General features: G+C 37.8%; 1 protein-coding gene across 1 annotated transcript in view; it reads left to right on the top strand.

Annotated features, from left to right (window-relative positions):
• Positions 1-17,549, top strand: part of PLD1 (phospholipase D1, phosphatidylcholine-specific) — a 175,302-nt gene that overhangs the window by 58,502 nt on the left and 99,251 nt on the right. Inside the window, exons 9-11 of the mRNA XM_011998296.1 lie at positions 6,626-6,778; positions 10,658-10,807; positions 11,522-11,605. Coding sequence (XP_011853686.1) covers positions 6,626-6,778; positions 10,658-10,807; positions 11,522-11,605 — 387 coding nt within the window. The remainder of the gene's footprint in view (positions 1-6,625; positions 6,779-10,657; positions 10,808-11,521; positions 11,606-17,549) is intronic.

The following is a 17,549-nucleotide window of genomic DNA, read 5'->3' on the forward strand; positions in this document are numbered from 1 at the left end:
TGTTCCCAGGGATCTTACGCTGTACTGTAGGAGACAGACAATAAACAAGAAGACAAATACTTCCAGATGTGCAACAAAGAAGCTAAAGCAGGACATGATGGAGTAGAGTTGGGGTGATGAGGCAGGGATGATGGAGAATAGCTTTTTTTGGATCCAGTAGACTGCCTGTAGAAGGATTTTTAAGGAGAAGTTTGATTGACAAGAGACTGTCCATGGAATTGTCTAGAAGGAAGTTTTTAGACAGAGGAACAGCAACAACAGAGCCCAAAGAAGAAACCTGGCAAGTCTAAAGAAGACCCAACATTGACCAACATTGTGGGAGACAACAGTAGGAGATGAGGCTGAGAAGGGGAGGGCTGGCTCAAGTGGGCTTATCTGCATTTTAATGCCATGACAAGTAGTAACACAGGCAGAAAGTATCTTTTTAAAACAGACCATAATCTCACATGGTTTAGAACAAGGTTAGTTATAATAGTTCGCATGTATTGGGGCCAGGCACTGTGCTAAGTATGTGCATGAGTTATCTCAGTTAATCCTTCATGAATACGTGAGTTATCTCAGTTAATCCTTCATGAATGCTTATGAACTTGATGTTACTGTTAGGTCCTCATGTTATAGGTCTTATGTTGTCCTCATGTTACAGATTTCGACATCATGCTCAATCACTGAAGTTCGCACAAGCAGTGAGTGGCAGATAGAATTGGAGCCCAGGGAGGCTGACTGACTTCAGGGCAGGCACTTGATTCCTGTGCAGATGGTGCTAACTCCTAGAAGGCTGGTTGATAGATGTATTTCTTGATATATATATATTCTTGAGAAAGAAAAAAAAAATCTTGTTGAGGTGTTTTGCATCTATGTTCATAAAAGATATTGGCCTGAAGTCTTCTCTTTTGTGTTGTGTCTCTGTCATGTTTTGGTGTTAGGATGCTGCTGGCCTCATAGAATGAGTTGGGTAGGAGTTCTTCCTCCTCAATTGTTTGGAATAGTTTCAGTAGGAATGGTACTAGCTCTTCTTTGTACATCTTGTAGAATTTGGCTGTGAATCGCCTGATCCTGGGCTTTTTGTTTTTGTATTTTGGTTGGTAGCCTATTTGTTACTGATTCTAATTCAGAGCTGATTATTGGTCCACTCAAGGATTCAGTTTCTTCCTGGTTCAGTCTTGAGGGGGATGTATGTGTGCAGGAATTTATCTGTTTCTTGTAGGTTTTCTAGTTTTTGTGCATGGAGTTGTTCATAGTAGTCTCTGACAGTTATTTGTATTTCTGTGGGATCAATGGCAATGTCCTCTTTGTCATTTCTAATAGTGTTTATTTGGATCTTCTCTCTTTTCTTCTTTATCAGTCTGGTTTTGATTTGTCTTAGTAATTTTTTGAAAGAACCAACTCCTAGATTTGTTCATCTTTTATATGGTTTTTTATGTCTCAGTCTCCTTCAAACCACAATCCAACAGCACATCAAAAAGCTAATCTACCATGATCAAGTAGACTTTATCCTCAGGTTACAAAGTTGGTTCAACATATGCAAATTGATAAATTTGATTCATCACATAAACAGAACAAAAGGTAAAAAATACATTATTATCTCAATAGATGCAGGAAAGGCTTTTGATAAAATTCAACATCCCTTCATTTTAACAACCCTCAATAAACTATGCATTGAAGGAACATACTTCAAAAATAATAAGAGCCATATATGACAAACCCACCGTCAACATCATACTGACTGGACGAGCTGGAAGCATTCCTCTTGAAAATTGGCCCAAGACAAGGATGCCCTGTGTCACCATTCCTATTCAACATAGTATTGGAAGTCCTGGCCAGAGCAATGAGGCAAGAGAAAGAAATAAAAGGCATCCAAATAGGAAAAGAGGAAGAGAAACTATTCTCGTTTGTAGATGACATGATTCTGTATCTAGAAAACTCCATAGTCTTTTCCCAAAAGCTCCTTGAGCTGATAAACATCTTCAGCAATGTTTCAGGATACAAAATCAATGTAGAAAAATCACTAGCATTCCTATACACCAACAACAATCAAGCCAATTGTGAATGGGATTGCTTTCCAATCAAATCAGGAAGGCAATCCCATTCACAATTGCCACAAAAAGAATAAAATACCTAGGAATACAGCTAACTAGGGAGGTGAAAGATCTCTACAATGAGAATTACAAAATACTGCTCAAAGAAATCAGAGGTGACACAAACAAATAGAAAAATATTCCATGTTTATGGATAGGAAGAAACAATATCATTAAAATGACCATACTGCCCAAAGCAATCTACAGATTCAATGCTATTCCTATCAAACTACCTATAACATTCTTCACAAAACTAGAAAAAACTATTTTAAAATTCAAATGGAACCAACAAAAAGCCTGAATAGCCAAGGCAATGCCAAGCAAAAAGAACAAAGCTGGAGACATGATGTTATGTGACTCCAAACTACACTACAGGGCAACAGTAACCAATACAGTACAGTACTGGTATGAAAACAGACATATAGACCAATGGAACAGAATTAGAGAGCCCAGAAATAATACTGCACACCTACAACCATCTGATCTTCAACAAAGCTGACAAAAACAAGCAATGGGAAAAGGACTTCATCCTTAATAAATGATGCTGGGGTAACTGGCTAGCCATATGCAGAAGATTGAAACTGGACCCCTTCCTTAGGCCATATACAAAATGCAATGCAAGTTAGACTAGAAACTTAAACGTAAAACCTAAAACTGTAAAAACCCTGGAAGACAACCTAGGAAAAACCATTCTGGACATAGGAACTGGCAAAGATTTCATGATGAAGACACCAAAAGTAATTGCAACAAAATCAAAAATTGACAAATAGGATCTAATTAAACTAAAGAACTTCTGCACAGCAAAAGAATTTATCAACAGAGTAGACAGACAACCTACAGAATGCAAGAAAATATTTGCAAACTGTGCTTCTGACAAAGATCTAATAGCCAGTATCTATAAGGAATTTAAACAAATTTACAAGCAAAACCAAACAGTTCCATTAAAAAGTGGGCAATGGACATGAACAAACACTTTTCAAAAGAAGACATACATGTGGCCAAGAAACATTTGAAAAAATACTTAACATCACTGATCATTAGAGAAATGCAAATCAAAACCACAATGAAATATCATCTCACACCAGTCAGAATGGCTATCAAAAAACAAACAAAAAAACAGATGCTGACGAGGTTGCAGAAAAAAGGAAATGCTTATATGCTGCTGGTTGGAGCGTAAATTAGTTCAGCCATTGTGGAAAACAGTGTGATGATTCCCCAAAGAACTAAAAATAGTATTACCATTCGACCCAGCAGTTCCATTATTGGGTATATACCCAGAGGATTATAAATCATTCTACCGTAAAGACACATGCACGTGTATTTTCACTGCAGCACAATTTACAATAGCAAAGACATGGAATCAACCTAAATGCCCATCCATGGTAGACTGGATAAAGAAAATATAGTACATCTACAACACAGCATATGAAATCATGTACTTTGCAGCAATGTGGATGGAGCTGGAGGCCATTGTCCTTAGCAAACTAACACAGGAACAGGAAACCCAATACCACATGTTCTCACTTATAACTGGGAGCTAAATAACGAGAACTCATGGACACAAAGAGGGCAACAACAGATACTAGGGCCTACTTGAGGGTGGCGGGTGGGAGGAGGGAAAGAATCAGAAAAAGAAATGCCTGTCAAATACTATGCTTAGTACCTGGGTGACGAAGCAATCTGTACACTAAACCCCTGTGACACAAATTTACCTATTTAACAAACCTGTAAGTGTACCTCTGAGTCTAAAGTAAAAGTTAAAAGAAAAAAATGTATCTATTGACAAAAAAGAAAAAGGGAAGAAATCAGAGGAGTTTTTATGAATGGCATAATTAAGAAGAGCTTTCAATAAAAGCCAAGCATCAAATTACCCTAATATCTAATGACTGGTAAAAAGAACAACTACAAGACACCAATGAAAAAAAATTGAAGAGGATCAGAAGAATTAATACTGTTAAAATGACCATACCATCCAAAGCAATCTACAGATTAAGTGCAACCCGATCAAAATACTAATGACATTTTCACAGAAATAGAAAAAACAATCCTAAAACTCATATAAAACCACAAAAGACCCTGAGCAGTCAAAGCAATCCTGAGCAAAACAACAACAAAAAAACAAACCAAAGCTAGAGGCATCACACTACCTGGCTTCAAAACATATTACAAAGCTATAGTAACCAAAACAGTATGATACTGGTATAAAACAGACACACGACTAGTAGGACAGAATAGAGAACTCAGAAATTAATCCATGTATCTATAGCCTACTGATTTTTCCAAAGGCATCAAAAACATTCTGTGGGGAAAGTGCACACTCTTCAGTAAACAGTGCTGGGAAAACTGGGTTACCCTTTGATATCATAGCCTTGGTATTTGTCTTGAGGAGCGTTATAAGAACTCTTATAAAATGTATAATTTCTGTATTTGCTTTGAAAATTGTTATCGGGAATATTATTCATTATGTTGTTCAGTTGTCTTATGTTAGGTCCCAAATGAGAAACTTTGTTTGGAATTTAGTTTTGGAGGAAATCCACTTATTTCTTTAATTTATTCATTTGACAAGAAAAACCAGGAAGCTTATACCCACATGAGTGTGTCATCTCTGTAATTATATTTACCTTTGTGGTTAGGTATTTTAGGTATTTACTTTCTGTGACCTTGACATTTTTCCTTTTTTGAGCTATACCACATATGTTCTTTGCTGTAAGTTATCCTAAATCCATTCTATGCCCTTTTATTAGAAAGGAGATAGCTTATGTATTAAAAAACAAATTAATGAAATGAAACTATGTGGAAATCAATGTAGGTTTGTCTACATTAAATTCCAAGTTACAAAGCCATTAAAACATAATGCAATTCCCAGTTTCAGTAGAGATTTATTATAGATATATTTTAAATACTGAGTTCCCATGCTATATTTACAGTATTCTTATTTTATATTCAGATGTTCCAACCTTACTATTCCATAATGTGGAAGTACCTAGAGTGCTTTACTTTGATATGCGCTATTATGCCCATTTTGTTACTTCAGTTTTCAAATAATTCAGTCAATCACTCTATAATTGCAGGCAAATAGGAATACATGTTGCTATATGCAGCCTTATGAAGTTACCATTTGCATTCACTGTAAATGGATTCCATCTCCTTGGTCTTGCCCTTCTATTGGGGGAACCCACCCCCGATAATTCAACATTATTTCACATAGGTTCTTTTCTATTTCCCTAAGTGTTGGCCGGTCTGAGAAATAAAGGGAAAGAGTACAAAAGAGAGAAATTTTAAAGCCGGGTATCTGGGGGAGACATCACATGTCAGCAGGTTCAGTGATGCCCCCTAAGCTGCAAAACCAGCAAGTTTTTATTAGTGATTTTCAAAGGAGAGGGAGTGTATGAATAGGGTGTGGGTCACAGAGACCACATGCTTCACAAGGTAATAAAATATTACAAGACAAATGGAGGCAGGGCACGATCACAGGACTGAGGCAAAATTAAAATTGCTAATGAAGTTTCAGGCACACATTGTCATTGATAACATCGTATCAGGAGACAGGGTTTGAGAGCAGACAACTGGTCTGACTAAAATTTACTTAGGTGGGAATTTCCTTGTCCTAATAGGCCTGGGAGCGCTACGGGAGACCGGGGATTATTTCATCCCTTATCTGCAACCATAAAAGACAGACATTCCCAGAGCAGCCATTTTAGAGACCTACCCCTGGCAATGCATTCTCTTTTTCAGGGCTGTTCCTTGCTGAGAAAAAGAATTCAGTGATATTTCTCCTATTTGCTTTTGAAAGAAGAGAAATATGGCTCTGTTTTGCCCAGCTCTCAGGCAGCCAGACCTAATGGTTATCTCCCTTGTTCCCTGAACATCGCTGTTATCCTGTTCTTTTTTCAAAGTGCCCAGATTTTATATTGTTTAAACAATTTGTGCAGTTAATGCAATCATCACAGGGTCCTGAGGCAACATACATCCTCAGCTTACAAAGATGACAGGATTAAGATTTGAAGTAAAGACAGGCATAGGAAATCACAAGAGTATTGACTGGGGAAGTGACAAATGTCCATGAAATTTTCACAGTTTATGTTCAGAGATTGCAGTAAAGACAGGTGTAAGAAATTATAAAAGTATTAATTTGGGGAACTAATAAATGTCCATGAAACCTTCACAATTTGTGTTCTTCTGTCATGGCTTCAGCCGGTCCCTCCATTCGAGGTTCCTGACTTCCCGCAACACCCTTCCTATCATGCATCCTGTGAGTGCTACCTGCCAATATTAGGGACATTCCTCCAGTTTTGCCATTAGTGTTTAAAGAGCTAATGAATTACTGTGAATTACTTGTTACACTGTTTCTTAGAAAAACATAATAGAAAGGTTTTGTTGTTGTTTTTTGTTTGTTTCATAGCGATTAAAAATAAATAAATCTCCTATGTAGAAAATGTAATTATGTCTACAGTCTGCCAGAGTGATTACTTAAGATTTGTCATAATAATTAGTTCTTCTCATTTTATTTACTCAATACAACTTTTAAAATACTTACTACCTTCTTACAGATGGTTAATAGTGAAAGATTCCTTTTTACTGTATATGAAACCAGACAGCGGTGCCATTGCCTTCGTCCTGCTGGTAGACAAAGAATTCAAAATTAAGGTGGGGAAGAAGGAGACAGAAACGAAATATGGAATCCGAATTGATAATCTTTCAAGGTACAAGTTTCAAATATTTAAAAAAGATTTCTACAAAAATATCTTAAAAACAATTTTTTCCTTAACCTTAAGTAAAAAAGGAGTTTAAAAAGGGTTAGAAAATTGTAATTTAGAGCTCATCCTCAATCAATGTAATGAAACCACTTTTTTCCTTGTATATATTTTAAAGAGTATCCTGTGTGTAACAGAGTCAGAATAAACAATCGCATATGTAGATGTTTGCCTATGTTAACAGAAATTACTACTCAATTTGCCAGTTTACTAAACAGATAGATTAGAGCTATAGTTCACATTTTTAAAATAAATGAAACCTTTACTTTGTAAATCAATATTCTTTAATTAACAAAACACCAAAAGAGTGATTTGATTTATAAAAATTGTTACACACATATTTTAAGAAAGATACCTTCTTTTTCTCTGAGACAGGGTCTCACTCTGTCACCCAGGCTGAAGTGCAGTGGCGCAATCTCTGCTTACTGCAACCTTCACTCACTGCAACCTCCATCTTTCAGGTTCAAGCAATTCTCCCACTTCAGCCTACCAAGCAGCTGGGACTACAGGCGCCCGCTGCCACACCTGACTAAATTTTGTATTTTTTGGTAGAGACGGAGTTTCACCATGTTTGCCAGGCTGGTCTCGAACTCCTGACCTCAAGTGATCTGCCCTCCTCGGCCTTCCAAAGTGCTGGGATAACAGGCCTGAGCCATCCCACCTGGCCAAGAAAGATATCTTGAAAGGACACTCATGTACATTTATTTATTATAGATTTTATTAGTGAATACATGTGTATGTGATCTTTCTGGAAGATTGTAGTTATATCATGTATGTGTGTCTTTATACGTATATATCCATTTGTCTCTATATAGTTCATTCACCATCATGTATATGACTATATATGCATTTCTCCCTGTACACATACACAACATAGCTTCATATTCCCTTACTAATTTACATATTTGTGTGTGTGTGTGTGTGTATGTGTGTGTGTATAAAAAGATGCTGAACTTCCTGATGATATTCTATGAGAATGGAACATTTAAGATTGTGACTGGAAATATAATGGTGCTGCCATTACACCTTCCTCCTGCATTCCTGTTTTACAGTGAGCCACAGAAGTCTGGCCACAGTTCTCATTGGTCCCTTACTTTATTGGCCACTTCATCTGCATTTCCCACCCTCGCTTATTCGTATGTCAATGCCAAATGAGGCCATTCACATCCAGGTTTCATTACCTTCCTTCCTGGTGTAAGATCCCCCCATGATTTTATCAAATAAGGCCAAATTTCCCCACTTACTTTTGAAGGGCATTTATTTTCCTTGGTTTATTTGAAATTCCTCCCTAATGTGCCTTGCAGGTTCTATGGAGGCAGCATTTTTTTCTTGCCTCTTTCCCTTTGCTTTTCTTATGTCCATGGTTGGAATAGTTCTTTTTTTCCCCCTTGATTCTGACTCACATCGTGTAATAATGTCTTATCTTGTTACTCGTCTCTTCTGTAAAGTCATCTCGTAACTGTTTTTCAGAGGCTTTTTAGGTCAATTGGAGTAGTGCTTGCAGGATGGGTCAAGCCCAGGCACCTCCTGTGCCCTCTCGTCTCCATCCCTAGAAACCCGTGCCTCCTTTACCACACGCGATGGGGATACTTCACTCCTCTCAGCTCCACCATGTCTCTCCTCCCCTGTCTCCACAGCCCAGCAGCAGCAGCCTCTCCCTGGCTTCATGACTTTCAGACAAAAGCCAGCATCTACCTCTGACATATTGAGGAAAGCAGTTTGGACATGGTTTATAAATAATTCTTTTAGAATCTGTGAACACAGCCCCCTTCCCTGCTTCTCATCAGGATCATTGCATTTCCTCAAAAAAGCAACCTCCCTCCTCACCCATAGTCTTCTTACACTGGGATGGTGGTAGATTTCTGCCTACATGGCAGGGATACAGCTGGCTCCAACACTCTGTTTTCCTTCAAACTTCAAATTTGGATAACTTATTTTTCCCTCTTAGTAGTAGGCAGAATTCTGACACTTGGCATTAAGAAAAAACTTTCTGGAATCCTTTCTGAATTTTTTTTTTTTTTTTTTTTTAGCATTTATAACTCTGTAAGAGTTTAGGATCGTTTAGTTATGAGTGACAGAAAAATCTAAAGCAAACTGGCTTATACCAAAGAGAACTTATCAGCCATGTTGAGCGTGACTGATTCCCTTGTGGTAGCAAGATGGCCACCTCCCACACTCACACCAAATTCTGTGGAAGCAAGAGAGTCCCTCCTGGCATTCCTGAGCAAGTCCTCACATTTGCTCAGAAATGGCTGAAAGGAGGTTATAGGAATGGATGAACAAATGGACATGAGTATCCTTTTTTTCCTGATATCAATATGTTTAATTGATTATTATTGCAAAAGAACAGTTTTCCTGGCCAGGTGCGGTAGCTCACGCCTGTAATCCCAGCACTTTGGGAGGCCAAGGTGGGCGGATCACAAGGTCAGGAGTTTGAGACAACCTTGCCAATGTGGTGAAACCCTATCGCTACTAAAAATACAAAAATTAGCCGGGCATGGTGGTGCTTGCCTGTAGTCCGAGCTACTTGCGAGGCTGAGGCAGGAGAACTGCTTGAATCCAGGAGGCACAGGTTGCAGTGAGCTGAGATTGCACCACTGCACTCCAGCCTGGTGACGAACAAGACTCCATCTCAAAAAAAAAAAAAAGCCAGCACGGTGACTCATGTCTGTAATCCCAGCACTTTGGGAGGCCGAGGCAGGCAGATCACCTGAGGTTTGGGAGTTCAAGACCAGCCTGACCAACATGGAGAAACCCGTCTCTACTAAAAATACAAAATTAGCTGGGCGTGGAGGTGCATGCCTGTAATCCCAGCTACTTGGGAGGCTGAGACAGGAGAATCACTTGAATCCGGGAGGTGGAGGTTGCAGTGAGCTGAGATCATGCCATTGCACTCCAGCCTGGGCAACAAGAGCAAAACTCCATCTCAAAAAACAAAACAAACACACAAACAAAAAAGAACAGTTTTCCGACGATTAATGAAACAGATAACGCACAACATATTCATGCCAGAACCACCTTCTGGGACCAGGAAGATGGAATATGCCATTTTGCTTAGCTTTGTTGAAGAGAAGGGATGGCTGTCATGAAGCACAATTGGGATGATATTTCCAGAAGCTGAGGGAATGGATACTAGAGGGCACAAAGGGAAGTGTCCTCTAGAGCAGAGATCCCCAACCCCCTCGGGGTGCCAGTCCATGGCCTATTCAGAAGTGGGCCGCACAGCAGGAGGTGAGCAGTGGGCAAGGGAGCATTACCACCTGAGTTGCAGTCTCCTGTCAGATCAGCCACAGCATCAGATTCTCACAGGAGCCTGAACCCTATTGTGGATTGCACGTGGCGCGGGATCTGGGCTGCACGCTCCTCATGAGAATCATGTCACCTCGTGATGACCTGAGGTGGAACAGTTTCATCTCGAAACTACCCCCCATCATCTGTGGAAAAATTGCCTTCCACAAGCCTGTCCCCAGTGCCAAAAAAAGTTGGGGACCACTGCTCTACAGGAGCCAACAGCTCTCTAACACTTAAAAGTAGATCCTCACCTTACCCCTCTTTCTTTATCCTCCTCATGGCCTAGCACGCAGCTCTAGGTCTATGGTAAGTATCTTTATGCATGTTTGCATGAGTTAATGAATAAGTAACCTGAACATTTATTTTTTTTATATTGAATATATTTCTAGAAATACTACCAAAAAATGTTAAATGCCTGCTTTCTTCATGTTCTTTGTCTAAAATTTTCAGTTTATGTTTGGTATACTACCAAATAAAAAAGAGCATGAGATAGAACAGAGTGACTACTCTTTTCAACTTTCTGCTTTCTCTTTAAAGGACACTTATTTTAAAATGCAACAGCTATAGACATGCTCGCTGGTGGGGAGGGGCTATAGAAGAATTCATCCAGAAACATGGCACCAACTTTCTCAAAGATCATCGATTTGGGTCATATGCTGCTATCCAAGAGAATGCTTTAGCTAAATGGTAAGTTAGTTATTACTGCTCTAAGCCTGCCAAGGCAGTCCTAGCATCTAATATTACACTGTCCTAAATTCACCTGGAATCAATTTTCAAAACTGTGAAAGATTATGCATTATACTTAACAAGGCTTCTCTTTTTGTGATAATTATGGGACTACCTGATTATATATTAGTTTTTCAATTGTTGCTTTTAAGATTTTTCATGGTGAACTTAGCTAGCTTTAGAGTTTGAAGTTTGAATTTTAAAGCTAATTTCATACATTTCTTTAATGATGCAAAAGAAGGTTTATTTAAGTCATTAGCCCTAATTTAGGAAAAAGCATTTACTTGCTAGATATTTCTTTTAAATAAAGTCATGCTTAGCATGTTTTTCTCCCTGTGGATTGGAAGCTAATTTGTTTTCAGTGTCAGAAGAAAAACTGTATGTAAGTTCAACAGGATAGGAGAATTCATCTGGCTCCTTATGATGATGAGGCTCAATAAATTTGTTGTTCTCTAAGCAGAGAAAAATCAGGCTGCTTACCACTCACTGCCCTTCCTAGGCAGCAGAGGAAACTTGGTATTTTCAATCCTTGTTTTGCAGGTACACAAAGTCAATGATGATTGTGTGTTATGTGGAGACTCTAGGCAGTGGCTTCCATGTTTTGCTTTACCATAAAATAAGTTTCTTTTCTTTTCTTTTTTAATAACAAAAAAGAACAATAAACTTGTCTTTCAGGTATGTTAATGCCAAAGGATATTTTGAAGATGTGGCAAATGCAATGGAAGAGGCAAATGAAGAGATTTTTATCACAGATTGGTGGTTAGTATTTGTCCCTGGGAATTTTTTCTGGAAGTTTCTATGTTTAGAAATGTACAGTGGTATAGTGCTGTTCAAGAATTACACATATGAAAATCAGCAGTATCTATGGATGGTTTGGCCAGAGTCTCAACCAATTGACTAAGCCTTCAGTGAAAGGCCTTTTCAAAAACCTTGGCCTCAACAATACTCATAAAATACTTAGTTTGAACAATTAGGTTTTATATTTGCATTTGGAAGCAGACTTCCATGTGTTCATGTCAGTAAAGATTATGCTGTAATGCAAGTCCACTTACAGAGGTAATGGTGTCTTTGGGTGTCTTTTTCTAATTTTGGTATGTCTGTCATGAGGGCCAGTGAGTATACTTCTTCTAAATTGTCACTTTGATGTTGAAATAGTTCCACTTGCCTGTTACTGTAAAAATATCCTCTGTAATGACTAGGCCTCGTCAGCTGTTCTAGAGATACATCCGGTTTCAACTTTGTGACCACCTTAAAAAAGTGTCCATAAGAGTTGCTATGCTTATTAAAGTCACCAGAAGCCTCATATCTGAAACTCATTTAGCTCTTGGGAAATTTACTCCTGTAGTTGGTGTAGGCATTCTAGTCTGACTTCAGTTCCAATCATTTATCTGCCTGGAAAGCTAAAACCCGTTACACATGCTAACACTGGCTATGATGGAAATGAAAATGTCTAAAATGTGTTTTCCTTCTAGGAACTTATTAGTAGTTGCCTGAATTGCCCCTTATCCAGTTTTCTTCCAAAAGGTACCTTACATGAACTGTTAATATATCATCATAATTTATTCCCTTCTAATTCTAGGTTTTGTGGGCAATATCAATATCTAATTCAAGAATGGGAACACATCTTTTGCTTCAGTTGTCTGGAAATCTATAATGCTAAGGCATGCTTTCTTAACCTTGGCCCTGTTGACATTTGGGGCCAGATAATTCTTTGTTGCAGGGGGCTCTCCTATGCATCGTAGGATGTTTAGTGACATCCACTAGCTACCAGTAGTAAGTTCCCAGTTGTGACCACCAAAATATCTTCATCCATTGCTAGATGTTCCCTGGTTGGGGTTGGGAGAGGATGCAAGATCCCTGTCGGCTGGGAATCACTGATCTAGAGGGGATAGACGGGGTATGTGGTGGCCAGCACGCTCATGCTTGTGGAGGAGCTTAATTCTGGTCTTTCTATTCTTGCCAAATTTTCTCTTTTCAGTCAGTTACCAGGAAGAAAAAATGTTTCATACTTAGGAGCTATTTATTTGGTTGAATAGTTTATAAACACTTGTGATAATAAATTTGTGCCAGTGAGTACTATATTCTTTAAAAAAATATTTCTGAAAGTTTCGTGAAGATGTGAGAGACTAAAAATAATTTTTCCATTGAGTCTAGATTTTCGTGCTTTGTATCTGAACACCAAAATTTTTTTAACTTTTAAATTCAGGGGTACAATTACAGGTTTGTTAAATAGGTAAACTTGTAGCATGGGAATTTGTTGTATGGATTATTTTATCACCCAGGTGTTAAGTCTAGTACCCACTAGTTATTTTTCCTGATCCTCTCCCTCTACCCTTGAAAGGCCCTAGTGTGTGCTGTTCCCTTGTACGTGTCCATGTGTTCTCATCATTTAGCTTCCACTTATAAGTGAGAACATGTTGTATTTGGTTTTCTGTTCCTGTGTTAGTTTGCTAAGGATAATGGCCTTCAGCTCCATCCATGTTGCTGCAAAGGACATGATCTCATTCTTTTTCATGGCTGCATTGTATTCTGTGGTGTATATGTGCCACATTTTCTTTATCTAGTCTACCATTGATGGTCATTTAGGTTGATTCAATTAAACATTGTATACAGAGATGGAACCCTGAATGTTGTCCTCTCTACTTTCAGCAAGAGAATGAATTGGGAGGTTATTTATTTTTTCATGACTGCACTAGGATACCATTTTATTACAACACATCATTAGAAATAAAACCTTCACAGTAACTTCTCTCAAACAAGTAAAGAAAATTCTTGTTGTACAAGCATATTCCAAAAGGAGCATTCAGAAACTTAACCAAACCCTAATATGCGTAGACCTGAGAGACTGGGGTTATCTACCACAGTCTCTGTATGGAGTCTGTATGTTAAATGTGTCAGAAATAGGATTAAGAAAACAGGAGAATACAAAAGAAAAATCAATGAACAGAGATTTTTAAAAGAGGGATTTTGTAAAGGGTAGAGAAACAGAAGAGACAAAGGTTGAGCTGGAGACAAAGGTTATAAAGAAAATAAATCAGCATTGCATTACTAACTGGCTCGCAAACAGAGACTATTCTAGGTAAAAGAATACATGTTTTCAATGTATTTAAGTTGGTTTTAAATGCAACTTTCTTTAAGTTGGTTTCAATATTGTTAGTGTTTTTCAAATGATGGGTTGAGCCTCTTTAGTAATTGTTTGTTAAAATAATTTAGTATGTTGTGACCAGTATTTTTTTTTTTTAAAGAATGGCATAGGATAGGATAAGGAAGGGAAGGGAAAAGAAAGGAAGGGTACAATGTAAGTGGTAATAAGGGCTACTAATTTTGGAAACTTTTATTTCGGTTGTAGATAGATAGATAGATAAACAGACAGACTGACCGACCGGCTGTTGGTTTGGGGTATAATGTATTTCTGTCTGCAGTTTATGGTCCAAAAGTTTAAAAGTTTGAAAGCCACTGACTTTCAAAAATGGTTAGTAAACTTTTTCCTTAAAGAGCCAGAGAGTAAATATTTTTTTAAGGTTTTCAAATCATGTACGGTGTCTGAAGCATATTTTTTTTTTACAACTCTTTAAAAATATAAAAACCATTCTTAGCTCACAGGCCATGCTAAAACAGTCTATGGGCAACATTTGACTTGTGAGCTATAGTTTGTTGACACCTATCTTAGAAGATAGACTTAATTCACCACATTTTATCAATACTAAGAGCTAAATGTAGTGTTTTCCGAAGTTGTACCATTTTACATTTTCACCAGCAATGTATGAGAGTTACAATTCTTCCACATAATTGCTAGTCCTTGGTGTTGTCAGTCGTTATTTCAAAGGGTATACAATAGTGTTTTATTATGATTTTAGCTTGTGTCAGGAACATCATTTCACATTGAGCAAATTTTCATGTGATATTTGGACATTTGTTTAACTGTTCAAATTTTTTCCCTTTTTTTGAGAGGGAGATGTTGTCAGTCTTCTTGTGTAGTTGTAAGAGGTATTTGTACATGCTAGTTAAAGTGGTTGTCCCATTTCACTCTGGCCTCCATTCTTTCTGTTGAGAAATTCTCTGTCACTTGAATAGATTGTTCCCCTCTAAGTAATGTGTTATTTTTCCTCTGAGTGGTTTCAATATTTTCCTTCTGTCTTTAGTTTTCAGCAGTTTGGTTATGATGTTTGTGTTTATCCTATTTGGGGTTCTCTGAGGTTCCTAAATCTGTAGTTTTATATCTTTTGCCAAATTTAAGAAATTGTTAGCCATTATTTCTTTACACATTTTTTCTGAACTTTCCTCTTTCTCTCCTCTTTCTGAATCTCCAATGACACAAATAGTGTCTTATTTATTTGTCAAATTCATTGACTCTTTCCTCTATGACAGGGTCCCCAACCTCCAAACCAAACCAGTCTCCAGACTGTTAGGAACCAGGCCACACAGCAGATGAGCCGGAGGTTGTAGGGGGAGGTAGTGAGCATGAGAATTACTGCCTGAGCTCCGCCTCCTGTCAGATCAGCCGCGGCATTAGATTCTCCTAGGAACATGAACCCTATTGTGAACTATGCATGTGAGGGATCTAGGCTGCCTGCTCCTTATGAGAGTCTAGTGCCTGCTGGCCTATCTGAGGTGCAACAGTTTCATCCAGAAATTATTCTTCCCCCTCATTCCCACCCATGGAAAAATTGTCTTCCATGAAACCGGTTTCTGGTGCCAAAAAGGTTGAGAACTGCTGCTCTATGATCTCCATTCTGGTATGGAGCCTATCCTGTGAGGTTTGGGGGATTTATTGTTTGCTTTTGTTTTTCTAGTGTTTTTGGTAATTGTGTTTTTCACTTTGAAAATTTTTGTTTGGGCCTTCTCTATATCTTTTTCTGTAAGACTTTTTTTGTCTTTTCATTTTAGGAGTGTTCACCCTTACTTAGAGCATTTTTATAATATCTGACATAGCCTTAAGTAGGTAATTTCAATATCCACATTGTCTTGATATTGACATCTGCTGATTCCCTTTTCCATACAAGGTTAAGATTTTTTTTGTTGTTGTTCTGGTTCTTTGTGTGCCGGGTACTTGTACTGTATTCTAGAAAATTTTATTATTATGTTATAAGACTCTGAGTCTTGTTTGGATCCTGTGGAGAATGTTAGTATTTTTGTGTTAGCGGGCAATTTACCAATTTCAGTTCAGGCTTAAAGTTCCAACCAGCCTTTTATGAGTGTTGTTTTAATGTCGGTTTTGTTGTTAATGCCTTTGCGGTGCTATTCAGATCTGTCCCATATGCTTGCCACCTAGTGGCCAGTCTGAGACTTGGATGGTGGTCTGTTCCTCAGTTCAGTTCTCAGCCTCTTTGGTGTGATGTTTAGGATGAAATCCATGCATAGACAGCTTGGGAGTGAGCCAGAAAATCAGAAACAACTTTATGGAGCTGCTTTTCTGAGCTCCTCTCCCCTGTTTTTAGTTTCCCATGGCTTCCCTTTTTAGCCTTCTAGCCTGAAAGATGGGTTTTTATTTACTGTGCTCTGCCATGTGCTTTCTCTGATGGCACCCATGTCCAGAGCCAAGCCAGGTGTATTTACATCACCATTGGTGAGGAAATTTCCCCTGCCTCAGAAGTTTTAGTACCTTTGGGCTCTCCACTGCAGCCCTGTCACTACCAGAGATCCTTTTCATTCTCCCCAAGCCTGAACTAGAGGATTTTTGAACTTCTCTCTGTGCCGATGCCTGTTTCCAAGTTTTCCCTCCAAGTCAAGGAATCAAAGGGGGAAAAATTGTTAAACTTATCACTGGCTAGGTGGTACTTCAAATTCTGTTCTTCTTTTTCTCTATTGAGGCTTCCACTTATTTAGCTCTTATGTAATTTTTCTCAGCAATATTTTGTATTTTTCTAGCTATAGGTCTTATACATATTTTGTTAAAATTTTCACTGAGTATTTTATGTTTTTTGATATTATTGTAAATGATATTTTAAAATTCATTTTCCATACAGAACTAGAAATGCAATTGATTTTTGTGTATTTACCTTATAGCTTGTGACCTTGCTAAATTAATTTATTAGTGCTAGTAGCTTTTTTGTAGATTGCTTAGGATTGTCCTGTAATGATTATATGATCTATGAATAAAGACAGTTTTACTTCTTCTCTTCTAATCTGTATGCTTTATATTTTATTTTCTTGCGTGTTGCATTGGCTAGTTATCACCAGTAAAATGTTGAATGAAAGTGGTGAGAATGAACATCTATGCCCTGTTTCTAATCTTCAGAGGAAAGCATGCAGTTGTGTTATATTATGAATGATGTTAGAGATAGATTTTTTATAGGTACCCTTTATTACACCGAGGAAGTTTTTTTCTATTTCTAACTTGTTGGGAGTATTTATTGTTAATGGATATTGAATTTCTTCATTTCTTCTGCATTTGTTGAAATAATAATATTTTTCTCCTTTTTGTTGTTACTGTGGTGAATTACATTGATTGATTACCAACTTTTAAACCAACCTTGTATCTTAGGATAATCCCACTTGATCATTATTTTTGTAAGTTGCTGTGTTTTTGGTAAATATTTTTACTTCTGTGATCATAAGGGATGTTCTTTAGTTTTCTTTTCTTGCATTGTCTTTATTTGGTTTTAGTATGAGGAGAATACTGACCTCATTAAATAAGATAGTGAGTGTTCCCTCTTTGTTTATTGGAAGAATTTAGGTAGTACTAACATCATTTCTTTCTTAA

This window comes from Mandrillus leucophaeus, unplaced genomic scaffold (assembly GCF_000951045.1).
Source record: "Mandrillus leucophaeus isolate KB7577 unplaced genomic scaffold, Mleu.le_1.0 Scaffold566, whole genome shotgun sequence".
Taxonomy (NCBI): Eukaryota; Metazoa; Chordata; class Mammalia; order Primates; family Cercopithecidae; genus Mandrillus; species Mandrillus leucophaeus.